Source organism: Natator depressus, chromosome 1 (assembly GCF_965152275.1).
Source record: "Natator depressus isolate rNatDep1 chromosome 1, rNatDep2.hap1, whole genome shotgun sequence".
Taxonomy (NCBI): Eukaryota; Metazoa; Chordata; order Testudines; family Cheloniidae; genus Natator; species Natator depressus.
In genome coordinates, this window is record NC_134234.1 from 340835 (window position 1) to 356451 (window position 15617).

A 15617-nucleotide genomic window follows, 5' to 3' on the forward strand; every position below is an offset into this window, starting at 1 on the left:
CCAGGGTGTGAGGATTTTGGGGGGATTGTGTCAGATGTTGGTGCAATGTCCTGGAGAAAGCTTAATAAATAGTTTTACCCCCTTTGGGGTCCATTGTTTTTAAAATGTGGCTGTGTTTGTGGATATGTCAACACTTACAGTGCGGGTGGTGCAGCTCCAGTGCAGGCAAGGGAGGAGTTCTCCCCTGGCTGTGGTGAATCCCGTCCCAGGGCGCTGTCAGCTTGCTCTGGGGAGTGGATTTTTCACAGCGCTGAGCGACCTCGACCTCGTTATCAGCCCCTTGAAACCAACTCCAAATCCAGTTTGTGTCCAGGGTGTAGTTTAAACTGGGTTCTCACTGACAGACAAAGAGTTTGTGGATAAATTGCCTTGTTTTTAAACGGGCTCCAGCCTTTTTCCTGATCTGCCCGATGGGCTGGTTCTGGTCCAGAGAGGGCCCCGATCCTTTGGGTACAGTTGAAGGCCTGGGCTCCTGAGGCCTATAGGCTGAGTGCTGTTCTGAGCCGAAGCCAGCCTGAATTTGTGACCACAGAGGAGACCCTTGGCAGGGGGTGAAGGGCGGCTCCTGCCAGAGCACGTAGATTCTTGGAGTGTCATGCGGTGACCTATGAAAGAAAGAGCTGGGGTCCCCCCTCGCTGCGGACAGTCACTCTGTGCCCAGCACCCTGTCGCTGGGAATCGCAGGGATGGGGCAGCCTGCGCAGGAGGGGGAGATGTGGGTCTTGCCCACGAAACGCAGCGGCTGGGAGCTGCTGGGGCGCCCAGGGGAAATACGGGAGCCATTGGCCCTGACTCTCCAGGGAAACACAGCTTGGAGGCCTCACCACTGTTCTTCTGTTCTAGGCCAGTGGGAGCCGCCTGGGGAGACAGCCGGGTTCCTGGCAGCCGCACCATGTTTGACGAAGGGGGGTGGAACAAGGAGGATGGCGGGGAGGCTCTCAGCCAGGCTCTCCTGCGCCCTCGGCACCGCCCTGCCCAGCACTGCATCCTGGTGAGCCCCCTCTGCCCCATCTTTCCAGAGATGTGGACTCATCTGGCGGGTGGCACGGATCAGGATGGGGGCAGGAGCTGAGGAGGGGGTAAGCTCCGTGGGCGGGCGAGAGAGATGTCTTTTGCCTCAGGTGGGGTGGGAGCAGTGTAGACCCCCTGGGCCCCCTTAGCTCTGGGGGCAGCACTGATGCCCCTGCTGTCTCCAGGTTCCTAGAGGCTCCTTGCAGAAGCAGCGCAGACGGCTCCTCGCGACCCTGCAGCGCCTAGAGGCCTCGAGCTGCACGGACCCTCCTCAGAGCCCTGGGCCCCTGTCTGAGGACAGCGAATCTGAGTCTGACTCTGCGGGCCGGGCAGGGAGGAAACAGCCCAGGAAACAGAGACAGGGCCTGAAACCCAGAGCTGCCTCCTCCCCCGGTGTCACCCCAGGGGCTCCAAGCGCCTCCGGTGCTCCCCACCCAGGACCGGAGCCAGGCCCCGCTGGCAGGAGACGGAGGAAAGGTATGGAGTGGACCTGTAGAGCTCCCCCTCCCAGGGGGACTCCAGAGTGGGGGGAGCCAAGTCGAGTCTCGGGATCTTCCTGCAGGGAGATGCACCCGCCTGGGGCCACATCTCAGGAGGTGGGACCGAGCTGGGGGGTCCGGCTGGGAGCAGCTGGCGCTGGGCCTGGGCTTTGTGGGCAGGGCTGTGTGGAGCAAGCAAGCCCTATAGCAGAGGGGCTGGATGGGCTGTACCCTGAATCCCTTGAGCTGTGCGCACTGAGCGGGTGCCTCACCCTGAAGCCAGGCTTCCCAGGCCCATCCCGGTGTTCTACGTCCCTTGGGGAGTGGGACCTGTGTAGGCGGCACTGCCGGCCGGCCGGCCGGCTGCTCCCCTCCGGCAGGCAGGCTGAGTGCGCCAACTCCCCTGTCGGCCTCGGAGCGTCCTCGCCAGAGCTCAGTGGTGTGGGGGCCGCTGGGCCAATGCAGCAGTTAAGCGTCAACCTGCCCTGTCTCTTCCCCTAGATTCTGCAGCAGAGGCCCCCGGGGACAGCGTGCGTGCACCCAGCAAAGAGCAGCCGAGCCGGGAGCTGGGCGCAGCCGCTGGCAGGCCGGTTCCTTTGCTGACCAGGAAGCAGTGGAGGAACAAACAGAAGAACAAAAGGCGACAGAAGAACAAGTTCAAAGCGGGCGCAGGGCAGGATGTGGGGCAGGGCCTGGGCGCGGGGCAGGATGTGGGGCAGGGGACCTCGGCACTGCCCCCGTCTGAGCCCTCGGGGGTGCTGCGGGCCCGGATGGAGGAGCGGCTCCAGTCAGCCCGTTTCCGCTACATCAACCAGCAGCTCTACACGTCCAGCAGCCAGGAGGCAGCCCAGCTCTTCCAGCGCGACCCTGCTGCCTTTGCCATCTATCACCGCGGCTTCGCCCGGCAGGTGGGGCGCTGGCCTGAGAATCCAGTTCACCGCATTATCCAGTACCTGCGGGGTCGGTGAGTGCAGGGGCCGGGTGGGTGCTGCAGGGGGACCTCGGCCCTGCGCAGGGGTCGGGCATGGCTGAGCGCTGGTGGGGACCCTGTGGCCAGGGCGGGGGGGTCCGTGGCCTGGCACTGACTCTCTGCTTCCCCCTCAGGCCGGCCTCGCTGGTGGTGGCAGATTTTGGATGCGGCGACTGCAAGATTGCGACCAGTGTCAGGAACAAGGTTCACTCGTTCGACTTGGTGGCGCTGAGCCCACGTGTCACTGTGTGTGACATGGCCAAGGTAGGGGAGGCGGGGGGGGGTTACCAGGCGGGGGGCTGAGGTTGGGCGTGGGCCTGCAGGGAGCAGGTACAGGTATGCGTGGGGGGGGGGGGTCTCCCTCTGTCACATTCCCCCCCGGGGCTCACGCTGCTGGCTGGCCTTGCAGGTGCCGCTGGCAGATGAGTCTGTGGATGTCACCGTGTTCTGCCTGGCGTTGATGGGCACCAATCTGCGGGAGATCCTGGAAGAGGCCAACCGGGTGCTGAGGCCAGGGTAACGGGGGCCTGGGATAACCTGGGAGGCCCTGGGGGGGCTGCGTGGCAGCACAACACTGAGGGGTGGAGGCATAAAGCCGGAGCATGAGGGCGGGCCGTGAGGCATCAGGGCACAAACCCAGGAGAGCACATCTCTGACTGATGGGCCTGGCCTCCCGAATCACAGCAGGGTGCCAAGGGGGACAGAGTGTTGCTGGGACGCTGGGGGAACTCCCCCCGGGGAGGGCTCTGTGCGGCTTGAAAGCTGGTATCCCACACCAACTAAAGTGGGTCCAATAAAAGTTCTTGAGGCCTTGTGTCTCTAACCTCCCAGGACCAACAGCCACAGCTCCCCGCACACAGCCAGAGTTGGGCTACTCCTCCGCTCAAAGGGCCCGTCACCTACCCCAGGTCAGCTGCTCTTTGGGTTTCATGTAGCCAGTCCTGGGATAGACTCTTCAGATGTCAATGGGAGAGAGACTCCCCAGGTTAGAGCAGCCAGCCAGACACAGGAAAGCGTTGCAGTCCTTGTTTCCCAAAGCTACTGCAGGCTCCGTACCCAGCAAGCTCCCTTTGTCCTTAGGACTAACCCAGGCTAAGCAGCTGGGGATCCCTGCTCATGCCGAGTCACCCCGGTGCGCCCACCTCCGCCTCTCCCCCCCCCCCCCCCACGCCCCCGTCCAAGCAGCAGTGAGCTAGGTAGTTTGGTTAGTTTGGGAATTTTACCCTCCTCCTGTGGTGTGCTCAGAGGGGGCAAACTCAGCTGTTGAGAGGAGTCCACTCTTCACAGCAGCAGGAGTCCTCTTGTTGCTGCTTTCTGAGCCCAGATGTGGGGAGTTTCCAGTTGTAGGATCCCCCGGATCGGAGGGCTGCTCTTTGGGGGGGAAGGCTTTAGGATGGAGCAGCAGCTGGTCCCCACCTGTACGGAGACTCGGACAGTCACACGGGCTCGCGTATTACAGTCCGACACGCAGCACAGACAGTACAATGCAGCCAGCAACTCCCATGTTAACACACGGCTGAGCCACCCCAATTCCAGCTCTGTCTCTGCCCGTGCCCAGGGCAGACACTGGGATCTGGGGATCAACGGGCATCTGGTCTGCCAGCAGCACAGTGGCTGTGGCCACTCAGAGAGCAAAGGGGAGCAGGATAAAGCAGAAGCTGTGGTGGGGAAATCGCAAAGGTGGGTGAGTGTGGGTGTGGGAGTAGAGGGACTGCTAACTGGGGGGTTAAAGGGGCGGAGGGGAGCTGCACAGAGCAGTAGCTGTGGGGGATTGTCACGGAGTCCCCGGGCGATGCTCTGGAACGGCTCCCTACAAAGCCAGGCAGGACTCTGGGGGAGTCTCCTCTCTCTGAGCAGCCTGTCCCCAGGACACACAGCTCACACGGCTTCCACCTTCCTGGGTCTGACCTCAGAGCATTCAGCCTCCTCTGCCCCTCCGTGCGCTTCCCACAGTGAGTCCGCCCAGGCGGGGTCCTGGGGAAGCCAGAGGGTCCTGCCCCCCAACTCCGCAGTCAGACGGGACTCTCAGCCAGCCAGTAAAACAGAGATTTATTAGACGACAGGAACATGGTCTAATACAGAGCTTGTAGGTGCAGAGAACAGGACCCCTCAGCCAGGTCCATTTTGGGGGGCAGTGAGCCAGACAACCCCATCTGCCCTTCACTCCACGTCCCCAGCCAGCCCCAAACTTCCTCCCCCTCCAGCCCCTCCTCCTCTGGGCTTTGTCCCTTTCCCAGGCCAGGAGGTCACCGGATTCCTTTGTTCTCCAACCCTTTAGCTCTCACCTTGCAGGGAGGAAGGGCCCAGGCCATCAGTTGCCAGGAAGACAGAGTGTCGGCCATTTATGTACCTTGTCCCTTTACTCTGCAACAATCACACCCCCTTATCCCACCCCCTAGAGACTTAAGAAATGCCTAGGGGAAACTGAGGCACCCCTACAGTATTCAGAGGAGACATTAAGAACAGTCCCACTTTGTCACAGGGAGGATTGCAGAGGGGTGGAGGATTGCTGCACAGAGCAGGAGTTGTGGGGGATACGGGCAGTGGCTCAAGGAACCAGCCCTCTCCCCTCACCTGGCATCTCCCCAGGGGCACGCTGAAGGTGGCAGAGGTTGCCAGCCGCTTCGCAGACATCCGGGCCTTTGTGAGCGCTGTGACTCAGCTGGGCTTTCAGATTGTCTCCAAGGTGAGTCCTACCCCCTCTCCACATGCTGTGAGCAGGACTTGCCCCAGGGTCCAGCAGGGCAGGGTGGGGCCCGGGGGCATGGGCTGCCATGGGCAGGGTGGGGCCTGCCTCTGCCCCTGGGCTGTTGCTGCCCCCTGCCCCTAGGACAAGGTAGGGCAGGGAAGCTCGCTGAGTTGCTCTTGCCCTGTGTCTGGCTAGGAGGCCCACTGGCAGGGCTGGGCTTTGGTGGCAGGTGCCAGGGAGGGGGAGGTTGTGGCGGGGGTGCAGCAGGGAGGTGGGTGGTAGATGCAGGGGGAGGTTGGGGGCTGGTGAGGAGCAGGTGTGGGGAGGGATAAGATGGGCTGTGGGGGTGCAGCAGGGAGGTGTTTGGCAGTGGCAGGAGCCAGTGGGCAGAGGGCAGGGCAGGTGTCCTGGAGGGATGTGCGGGGGCTGGCCTAGCTCCCATCAGCTGTTTCTCCCCTTGCAGGACCTGGACAATCGGTTTTTCTATATGTTTGATTTCTCCAAGACGGGGCAGCCCCGGGCTGGGGGGAGCCTGCCTGGCCTGGCGCTGAGACCCTGCCTCTACAAGAAGCGCTGAGGGGCCCCTCAGCTGGTGTCTGCCTGGGGCCTGCACCATGCCCGGCCTGCCCTGGAGCCCCCACCCCTGCACCGGGCCCCAGGGCAGGGCGGGGTGCCTGTGCCTGCATACTGGCCTGCCCTGGAGCCCCCACCTCGCCTGGCACCCCGCCCTGCCCTGGGGCCCCTGTGCCCTGGGGCCCCTGCGCCTGCATCCCACCCCTGTGCCCTGCCCTGGGGCCCCCACCTTGCCCTGCCCTGGGGCCCCTGCGCCCCACCCCTGCACCCTGCCCTGGAGCCCCCACCTTGCCCGGCACCCCGGCCTGCCCTGGGGCGCCTGCGCCCTGCCCTGGGGCCCCTGCCCAACCCCGGGGTTCCCACTCCATTTGTGGGGTGGGGAGGGGAGCTGTTGAGTCTCCTGGACTCGGCTGTGGGGGGGCAGTGCGGGGTGGGCGGGGTGTGTGTGTGTGTCCCGAGAGGAGGGCGGGGGGGGGGCGCTGTTGAGTCTCCTGGACTCAGCTGTGGGGGGGCAGTGCGGGGGGGGGGCGGTGTGTATCGGCTGCAGTGTGTGTGTGTGTGTGTCGAGAGGAGGGAGGGGCGGTGCGGGGGGGCAGTGTGGGGCGGGCTGTGTGTGTGTGTGTCCCGAGAGGAGGGCGGGGGGGGCGCTGTTGAGTCTCCTGGACTCGGCTGGGGGGGCTGGTGCGGGGGGGGGGCGGTGTGTATCGGCTGCAGAGAGTGTGTGTGTGTGTGTGTGTCGAGAGGAGGGCGGGGGGGGCGCTGTTGAGTCTCCTGGACTCGGCTGGGGGGGCTGGTGCGGGGGGGGGCGGTGTGTATCGGCTGCAGAGTGTGTGTGTGTGTGTGTGTGTCCCGAGAGGAGGGCGGGGGGGGGCGCTGTTGAGTCTCCTGGACTCGGCTGGGGGGGGCAGTGCGGGGGGGGGCTGGTGCGGGAGGGGGCGGTGTGTATCGGCTGCAGTGTGTGTGTGTGTGTCCCGAGAGGAGGGCGGGGGGGGGGCGCTGTTGAGTCTCTTGGACTCGGCTGTGGGGGGGCGGTGTGTTTCGGCTGCAGTGTGTGTGTGTGTGTCCCGAGAGGAGGGCGGGGGGGGGGCGCTGTTGAGTCTCCTGGACTCGGCTGGGGGGGGCAGTGCGGGGGGGGGCGGTGTGTAGCGGCTGCAGTGTGTGTGTGTGTGTGTCCCGAGAGGAGGGGGGGGGCGCTGTTGAGTCTCCTGGACTCGGCTGGGGGGGGCAGTGCGGGGAGGGGGCGGTGTGTAGCGGCTGCAGTGTGTGTGTGTGTCCCGAGAGGAGGGCGGGGGGGGGTGCTGTTGAGTCTCCTGGACTCGGCTGGGGGGGGCAGTGCGGGGGGGGGCTGGTGCGGGGGGGGCGGTGTGTATCGGCTGCAGTGTGTGTGTGTGTCCCGAGAGGGGGGGGGCGCTGTTGAGTCTCCTGGACTCGGCTGGGGGGGCTGGTGCGGGGGGGGGCGGTGTGTATCGGCTGCAGAGTGTGTGTGTGTGTGTGTGTGTGTGTGTCCCGAGAGGAGGGCGGGGGGGGCGCTGTTGAGTCTCCTGGACTCGGCTGGGGGGGCAGTGCGGGGGTTTCTCTCCGGCGGGGGGGGGCGGTGTGTATCGGCTGCAGAGTGTGTGTGTGTGTGTGTGTGTCCCGAGAGGAGGGAGGGGGGGCGCTGTTGAGTCTCCTGGACTCGGCTGGGGGGGGCAGTGCGGGGGGGGCTGGTGCGGGGGGGGGCGGTGTGTATCGGCTGCAGTGTGTGTGTGTGTGTGTGTCCCGAGAGGAGGGAGGGGGGGCGCTGTTGAGTCTCCTGGACTCGGCTGGGGGGGGGCAGTGCGGGGGGGGGCTGGTGCGGGGGGGGGCGGTGTGTATCGGCTGCAGTGTGTGTGTGTGTGTGTGTGTGTGTCCCGAGAGGAGGGCGGGGGGCGGGGGGGGGCGCTGTTGAGTCTCCTGGACTCGGCTGTGGGGGCGGGGCGGGGGGGGCTGGTGCGGGGGGGGGCGGTGTGTATCGGCTGCAGTGTGTGTATGTATGTGTGTGTGTGTGTCCCGAGAGGAGGGCGGGGGGGGGGCGCTGTTGAGTCTCCTGGACTCGGCTGGGGGGGGCAGTGCGGGGGGGGGCGGTGTGTATCGGCTGCAGTGTGTGTATGTGTGTGTGTGTCCCGAGAGGAGGGCGGGGGGGGGGCGCTGTTGAGTCTCCTGGACTCGGCTGGGGGGGGGCAGTGCGGGGGGGGCGGTGTGTATCGGCTGCAGTGTGTGTGTGTCCCGAGAGGAGGGCGGGGGGGGGCGCTGTTGAGTCTCCTGGACTCGGCTGGGGGGGCTGGTGCGGGGGGGGGGCGGTGTGTATCGGCTGCAGAGAGTGTGTGTGTGTGTGTGTGTGTCGAGAGGAGGGCGGGGGGGGCGCTGTTGAGTCTCCTGGACTCGGCTGGGGGGGCTGGTGCGGGGGGGGGCGGTGTGTATCGGCTGCAGAGTGTGTGTGTGTGTGTGTGTGTCCCGAGAGGAGGGCGGGGGGGGGCGCTGTTGAGTCTCCTGGACTCGGCTGGGGGGGGCAGTGCGGGGGGGGGCTGGTGCGGGAGGGGGCGGTGTGTATCGGCTGCAGTGTGTGTGTGTGTGTGTGTCCCGAGAGGAGGGCGGGGGGGGGGCGCTGTTGAGTCTCTTGGACTCGGCTGTGGGGGGGCAGTGCGGGGAGGGGGCGGTGTGTTTCGGCTGCAGTGTGTGTGTGTGTGTCCCGAGAGGAGGGCGGGGGGGGGGCGCTGTTGAGTCTCCTGGACTCGGCTGGGGGGGGCAGTGCGGGGGGGGGCGGTGTGTAGCGGCTGCAGTGTGTGTGTGTGTGTGTCCCGAGAGGAGGGGGGGGGCGCTGTTGAGTCTCCTGGACTCGGCTGGGGGGGGCAGTGCGGGGAGGGGGCGGTGTGTAGCGGCTGCAGTGTGTGTGTGTGTGTGTGTGTCCCGAGAGGAGGGAGGGGGGGCGCTGTTGAGTCTCCTGGACTCAGCTGTGGGGGGGCAGTGCGGGGGGGGGGGCGGTGTGTATCGGCTGCAGTGTGTGTGTGTGTGTGTCGAGAGGAGGGAGGGGCGGTGCGGGGGGGCAGTGTGGGGCGGGCTGTGTGTGTGTGTGTCCCGAGAGGAGGGCGGGGGGGGCGCTGTTGAGTCTCCTGGACTCGGCTGGGGGGGCTGGTGCGGGGGGGGGGCGGTGTGTATCGGCTGCAGAGAGTGTGTGTGTGTGTGTGTGTGTCGAGAGGAGGGCGGGGGGGGCGCTGTTGAGTCTCCTGGACTCGGCTGGGGGGGCTGGTGCGGGGGGGGGGCGGTGTGTATCGGCTGCAGAGAGTGTGTGTGTGTGTGTGTGTCGAGAGGAGGGCGGGGGGGGCGCTGTTGAGTCTCCTGGACTCGGCTGGGGGGGGCAGTGCGGGGGTTTCTCTCCGGCGGGGGGGGGCGGTGTGTATCGGCTGCAGAGTGTGTGTGTGTGTGTGTGTCCCGAGAGGAGGGAGGGGGGGCGCTGTTGAGTCTCCTGGACTCGGCTGGGGGGGGCAGTGCGGGGGGGGGCGGTGTGTATCGGCTGCAGTGTGTGTGTGTGTGTGTGTCCCGAGAGGAGGGAGGGGGGGCGCTGTTGAGTCTCCTGGACTCGGCTGGGGGGGGGCAGTGCGGGGGGGGGCTGGTGCGGGGGGGGGCGGTGTGTATCGGCTGCAGTGTGTGTATGTGTGTGTGTGTCCCGAGAGGAGGGAGGGGGGGCGCTGTTGAGTCTCCTGGACTCGGCTGGGGGGGGGCAGTGCGGGGGGGGGCGGTGTGTATCGGCTGCAGTGTGTGTGTGTGTGTCCCGAGAGGAGGGAGGGGGGGCGCTGTTGAGTCTCCTGGACTCGGCTGTGGGGGCGGGGCGGGGGGGGGCTGGTGCGGGGGGGGGCGGTGTGTATCGGCTGCAGTGTGTGTGTGTGTGTGTGTGTGTGTCCCGAGAGGAGGGCGGGGGGGGGCGCTGTTGAGTCTCCTGGACTCGGCTGTGGGGGCGGGGCGGGGGTTTCTCTCCGGCGGGGGGGCTGTAACAGCTCGGTCGGGAGGAAGGGCGGGCGGGCTGGCGGCCCCCCGAGCCCGCCGCAGGGAGCCGTGGCCCGGGGGAGCGGGCGCTCAGACACCGGCGCTGGTCTCGGCGGGGCCGCCAGCCCGACCCGGCGGCTCCCCGGGCGCCTGTCGCTTTCGCTGTTCACTTCATACCAATAAAGTTGTTCAATCGCCTCGCAGTGCCTTGTGGGGATTGTAGTTCGGCGGGGCACAAGCTGCGCCGGTTGCGCGCATGCTCAGGGTGGCTGGCGGCTGCTCCCTTCCGCGGCGGGGCCTGGCCGGGCGCGTGCGCGGTGCGGCTGTTCGCGAGGGCCCCGGGCGCGTGCGCAGTGCGGACGGGCCTGCGGGGCCGCGGTGTTTCCTGCCCCGCGATGTCGGGTCCGGGGGGCCCGGGCCCCGGCGGGGGGAAGCTGGACATCAACCGCGCCGGGGTGTCCGAGCTGGAGGGGGCGCTGAGCGGCATCGGCCGGCGCCGGGCCCGGGGCATCGTGCGCAAGAGAGAGGTGCGGGGGGGCCCGGGGTGTGGGGAGGGGGGCTGTGGGGGGGGTCCCGGGGGCGGAGGGGGGCTGTGGGGGGGGCAGTGGGGAGGGGGGATTGTGGGGGGGGTACCGGGGGCAGAGGGGAGCTGTGCGGGGGGTCTCGGGGTGTGAGGGGGGGTCCCGGGGGTGGAGGGGGGCTGTGTGGGGCCCGGGGTGTGGGGGGGGGTACCGGGGGCAGAGGGGAGCTGTGCGGGGGCCCGGGGTGTGGGGAGGGGGGCTGTGGGGGGGGTACCGGGGGCAGAGGGGGGTCTGTGGGGGGGGTACCGGGGTGTGGGGAGGGGGGGGCTGTGCGGGGGGCCCGTGGGGAGGGGGGGTTATGCGGGGGGTCCCGGGGGCGGAGGGGGGCTGTGTGGGGTATATAGCACAAGTCATTGACAGGTCGCAGTCCTACATTTTTGTTTTCTGCCGTGACCTGTGCATGACTTGTACTAAAAGTACCTGCGACAAACCCCTCGCGTTAGTTACGGCCCTTGAGCATCTCCATCCTCCGGTGGCCCCACTGGTTGTTGAGCAGCTTCCTGCTTCTGATGGACATAAAAATTGTTTGCTGTTACTTTTTGAGTCTTTGGCTAGTTGTTCTTCAAATTCTTTTTTGGCCTTCCTAATTATATTTTTATATTTCACTTGCCAGAGTTTATGCTCCTTTCTATTTTCTTCACAAGGATTTAACTTCCACTTTTTAAAGGATGCTTTTTTGCCTCTCACTGCTTCTTTTACTTTGTGGTGACACTTCTGTTGTTCTCTTACTATGTTTTTAATTTGGGGCGTACACTTAAGTTGAGCCTCTGTTATGGTGTCTTTAAAAAGTTTCCATGCAGCTTGCAGGGATTTCACTTTTGGCGCTGGACCTTTTAATTTCCGTTTCACTAACTTCCTCAGTGTCGTGTAGTTCCCCTTTCTGAACTGCAGTGGGCTTCTGTGGTGTCCTTTCCCCGTCCCCAGGGATGGTCACTATTACCAAGCGGTTCAGCTATATTCACCTCTTGGACCAGATGCTGTGCTCCACTTAGGACTAAATCAAGAATTGCCCCTCCTCTGGTGGGTTCCAGGGCTAGCTGCTCCAAGAAGCAGTCATTTAAGGTGTCAAGAAACTTTATCTCTGCATCCCGTCCTGAGGTGACATGTACACAGTTAATATGTTTCAGAGTAGCAGCCGTGTTAGTCTGTATCCGCAAAAGAACAGGAGTACTTGTGGCACCTTAGAGACTAACAAATTTATTTGAGCATAAGCTTTCGTGGGCTACAGTCCACTTCATCGGATGCATAGAATGGAACATATAGTAAGAAAAGATATATATGCATACAGAGAACATGAAGACGTGTAGTTTTTATCGCCTCTCTAATCTCCCTGAGCATTACACGGTCACTATCACCATCCTGGACGGGTGGTTGGTAATAGATCCCTGCTGCTGTCATCTTATTATTCGAGCATGGAATCACTATCCATAAGGATTCTATGGCACAATTTGGTTATGAGCTCAGGTGCAGGTTTAAACTACTCTAGTTCTACCGGTCTAACCCCCTGTGTAGACACTCTTGTTCCAGTATAAGAGAGCCTGTTTTCAACACTGATTTTGTCACTTGGGAAGTGGTTCAAGGTAAACCGAATAAAGCCACCTTTGTACTGGAATAAGAGTGTCCCCATGGGTGTTTATACTGGTATACCTAGATCAACTGCACCAGTGCAACTGGTTAAACTTTCTTGTGCAGCCTTAGGCTCCCCTCCCTGCTGCATGCTCATCCCCATCTCAGAGACTCCCAGAAATGTAGGGCAGAATTGACCTCAAGAGGTCATCTCGTCCAGCCCCTTGTTCGGCCATGCCCTGGGAGCTGTGGAAGGCCTGCTCTGCCTCTCTTCCTCCCACAGTCACTGTGGCTACATGGCCCTTCTGAAAGTCAGAGGGCAGGCTGGAGGTGGGCTGTGCTGAGACTTGAGTCTGATGTGCAGGGTGTGGAGAATGCACAGGAGAGAGCAGCAAGGGAGGTGGGTGGGTAGGCTGGGGAGGGGGGCTGAGTATTTGCGGGGCGGGGGAGCCAATGAGATTGAAGGATGGTACTGACTGCTGAGGTTGGGAGCGGCGGGACTGACGGGACAGGTGGGGAAGTTGTCACTGGAGCGAGTGAGCAGGGCTGCCCTGTGGGGTTTGATGTCCCCAGCAGGGTGGGGAAGGCTCTGTTTGGGGTTTGACTTCCTGGAGGGGGTGGGAGGCTGGCATTCCTTGGGGGCAGGTGTGGTGGTTTGGCTGTGGGGAGAGCGTATATATAAGTAGCTGATGATAGTGGGAAGGCTGCTGGTGCCCCTGCCTGCTCTGCCAGAAATTGCCAGGTGCTCAGTAGAGTTCTCACCTCTCCTTCCAGGGTGGCTTTCAGTGCCTGACTGGGATTGGCCCTGCTGCACATGGGCCCCTGCCTCCTTGGCTGGGCCCAGCCTGCACACGCATGGGACCACTCCATGGCCTCCCCAGAGCTACTATGGGCGTATGCTGCCATCGCTGCAAATAGAGTCTGGCCACAGAGAGATGGGGTCCCGTTGAAATCAGTGTGCAGTCCTGTTGTTAGGCTGCACGTGTGCCGGGGGGCGGAGCTGGGGCCATGTGTGACCAGGTGCAATTCTGGCTGCATGGGCAGCGTTACCACTGACCCTCCCTGGAGGGCCTGGGCCTCTCTTTGCAGCCTGCTGTGTGTGTTTAAAAAGAAATTGAGCTTAGAAGGAGTGAGCCTGAGGGTAAGGCTAACGCTGTGGCGTGGTCCCCCAGAATGGCAAGAGGGGTTCATTCCTGGGTGCTGTCAGAGGCCCGCTGTATGGTGCAGGGATCAAAGACCGTGTAGGCATGTGAGAACTGAGTTAAGGAAATGATTGTTCACAGTGTAACAAACTGTCGCTGAAAGCATAGGAGCTTTAGCCTCTGTTACGTGGGTGGAGAGCTCCTCGAGGGGCATGCTATTTCAGAACTTCCCATGGCTGCGCTCCTGCCTTGGAAGCAGTAGGGTCTGGCCGCAACAGAGGCAGGAGGCAGGAGGCTGAGCTGGATGGGCCCCTGGGTGGATCCTGGCCAGCCACTCTTGTGGGGACAGACCCTGCTACTAGGAGACCCCAGCTGATGTGTCTCACCTGTAAGAAGTGTCAAAGAGCCAGGCTTTATTGTCCCTCTAGCAGGGACCCTTCCTGTTTCAGTCCCTCCCGACCCCGGATCTCCGCTCTTGGTACCCTAGAGCAGGGGCAGGCAAACTTTTTGGCCTGAGGGCTACATTGGGTTTCTGAAATTGTATGGAGGGCCAGTTAGGGGAGGCTGTCCACACCCCGGCCCCCTGAGCACAACCCCAAACTTCCCTGCGCTCTATTCAACCCCCCCTGCTCCCTGCCCCCTTACCGCACTGCGTGGAGCACCGGTGGCTGGCGGCGCTACAGCCGTGCCACCCAGAGCACCAGGACAGGCAGCCACACTGCCCCGCTGGAGCCAGTCACACCACCGCGCAGCACAGAGCACCAGGTCAGGCTGCGGCTCTGCAAGAGCCCTGCCACCCAGAGCATTGCGCCGGCGGTGCAGTGAGCTGAGGCTGCAGGGGAGGGGGAACAGCAGGGGAGGGCCTGGGGGCAAGCCTCCTGGGCCAGGAGCTCAGGGGCCAGGCAGGAGGGTCCCGCGGGCCAGATGTGGCCCGCGGGCCGTAGTTTGCCCACCTCTGCCCTAGAGCATGGGGCACCAGGGGGTGGCAGCACCAATGACCGGTGGTATTTGGCACTGAACATCAGAGTCTGGGCTGCTGTCTGAGGGGTCAGCGGGGGACCTCTCTTAGCACAGCTCACCTGGCCAGTGGCCTCAGGGGTGGGAAGTTCCTGCAGGCCAGGGCACAGTGGGTGAGCAGTGCAGAGGACACTGTCTGCAGCTGGTGAGCCAGCGCTGCTCAGTAGGTCCTTGCACTCCCTCTCTGGGTGGGGGAGGCTGAGCAGGGCTGGCAGTGCGGCAGCAGTGCTGGGCCAGGCTGTGCACCCTGGCTGGCAGGGCCTCACATGGCATGCAGCTCTGGCTCCATTTGCTGTGGCTGAGGGGCCCTGGGACAGGCAATGTGCATGGGAGGATGCCTGCATAGATTACCAGGGAGGGGTCTTGCCTGGCTGTCAGCATACGGAGCCTCTGGCCTAGTCCCTGCTGCTTCCTGTCAGAGCCAGTCTTGAAGGCAGATTCTCTTCAGTGCAAGCCATCCAGCCTAGCTTGTGCTGGCTATCGGGCTGTGCCCCCTGACTCTGTGCCAGGGGTCGGGGGAAGAAGAGGAGAGAAGGGACCATGCAGGCCATGGATCCTCCTACCCTGGTGACACCAGAACAAGGAATTTGCGGCATGCTCCTCACCATGGTGCTCTCATCTTCAGGGTATTGAGTACCACGAAGGACTCAGGGGCCTGTAGTCCCCCTCTATCAGTCTGTTTGTCCTGCCTGCAGACACTTGGTGGGGAAGGTGGGCAGTATGGGGACCCTGGTAGGTTCTGGGCAGCAGCCTCCTGCTCCCTCAGCGCCCTCTCCACAGAGACCATAGACCTAGCCGACTGCGCAGCCAGGTGCAGGGCCATGGCATGGTGTGCAGGAAGCGGGGCCCCCAGCATGCAGTGTGGCCCCAGTCCTGGTTCCAAGAGACCTGTGTTCCTGGCATGCCATCCAGCCCACAGAGAGCCAGACATGAGGGTTTGTGCGACGCATGGGTGTGCCCTGGGGTCAGAGCCTGGGCCTGTCTCCCTCAGTTTCCCAGCGAAGGCGCTTGAGCCTGAGGGACTGGGGTGGGGTGGGGTGCGGGATTTGTGAAAGATTGTGGGTCTGGTAGGCATCACAGATGTTTGGATTCCAAAGTGCCCTGTCTGGGCACCTGGACGGCACCTGCCAGCCACCAGCTGCCTAGAGACGAGCCGACAGGGAGCTTCCCCCTGTATCCTGGGAGGGTGTCCCCTCCCCAGGGCAAGTCCCTGTCTATCTGTGAAGTAGACACCTTCTTCCCCAGACTCCTAGGGAATCCCCTCTCCTCAGCTCCCTGTCTAGGCCTCTCTGCTGCTGGATCCTGTTTGGAAACCTGGAGAAGGGTGCTTGTACCCAGGAGGGCACAGTGTGGGCCCCAGCCCCGGGGTTCTTTCCACTCCCCTTGGGGGGGGTTGGTTCCTGTTCCCGGGAGTGGGAGGGGTAAGGGGGCAAAGAAACGTGGGGCAGAAGATCTGGGGCTGGGTCAGCGGCTTGTCAGGTAGAGAGACAAAATTCCTCTTCCCAGGTGTTTCAGCCCCTCCTGTGCCCCCATCCCCACCACAGTCCCAGCTCAGGGCCCCTCCCCCAGAGGTGTATGCAGTTGGGCTCT

The 15617-nt window shown here is 63.7% G+C and overlaps 1 protein-coding gene across 3 annotated transcripts in view; it reads left to right on the top strand.

Annotated features, from left to right (window-relative positions):
- The first annotated feature begins 853 nt into the window (after positions 1-853).
- The window catches only part of RRP8 (ribosomal RNA processing 8), a 40585-nt gene continuing 25821 nt past the window's right edge, over positions 854-15617 (top strand). The window contains exons 1-6 of one of the 3 annotated variants that reach the window (XM_074953824.1): positions 854-991; positions 1197-1488; positions 1992-2454; positions 2595-2724; positions 2870-2976; positions 5050-5146. In XM_074953824.1, coding sequence (XP_074809925.1) covers positions 893-991; positions 1197-1488; positions 1992-2454; positions 2595-2724; positions 2870-2976; positions 5050-5146 — 1188 coding nt within the window. In that variant the 5' untranslated portion in view covers positions 854-892. Of the gene's footprint in view, positions 992-1022; positions 1080-1196; positions 1489-1991; positions 2455-2594; positions 2725-2869; positions 2977-5049; positions 5147-10067; positions 10249-15617 lie in introns of those variants that run through there. The other 2 variants (XM_074953829.1, XM_074953834.1) reach the window with 2 other exon arrangements.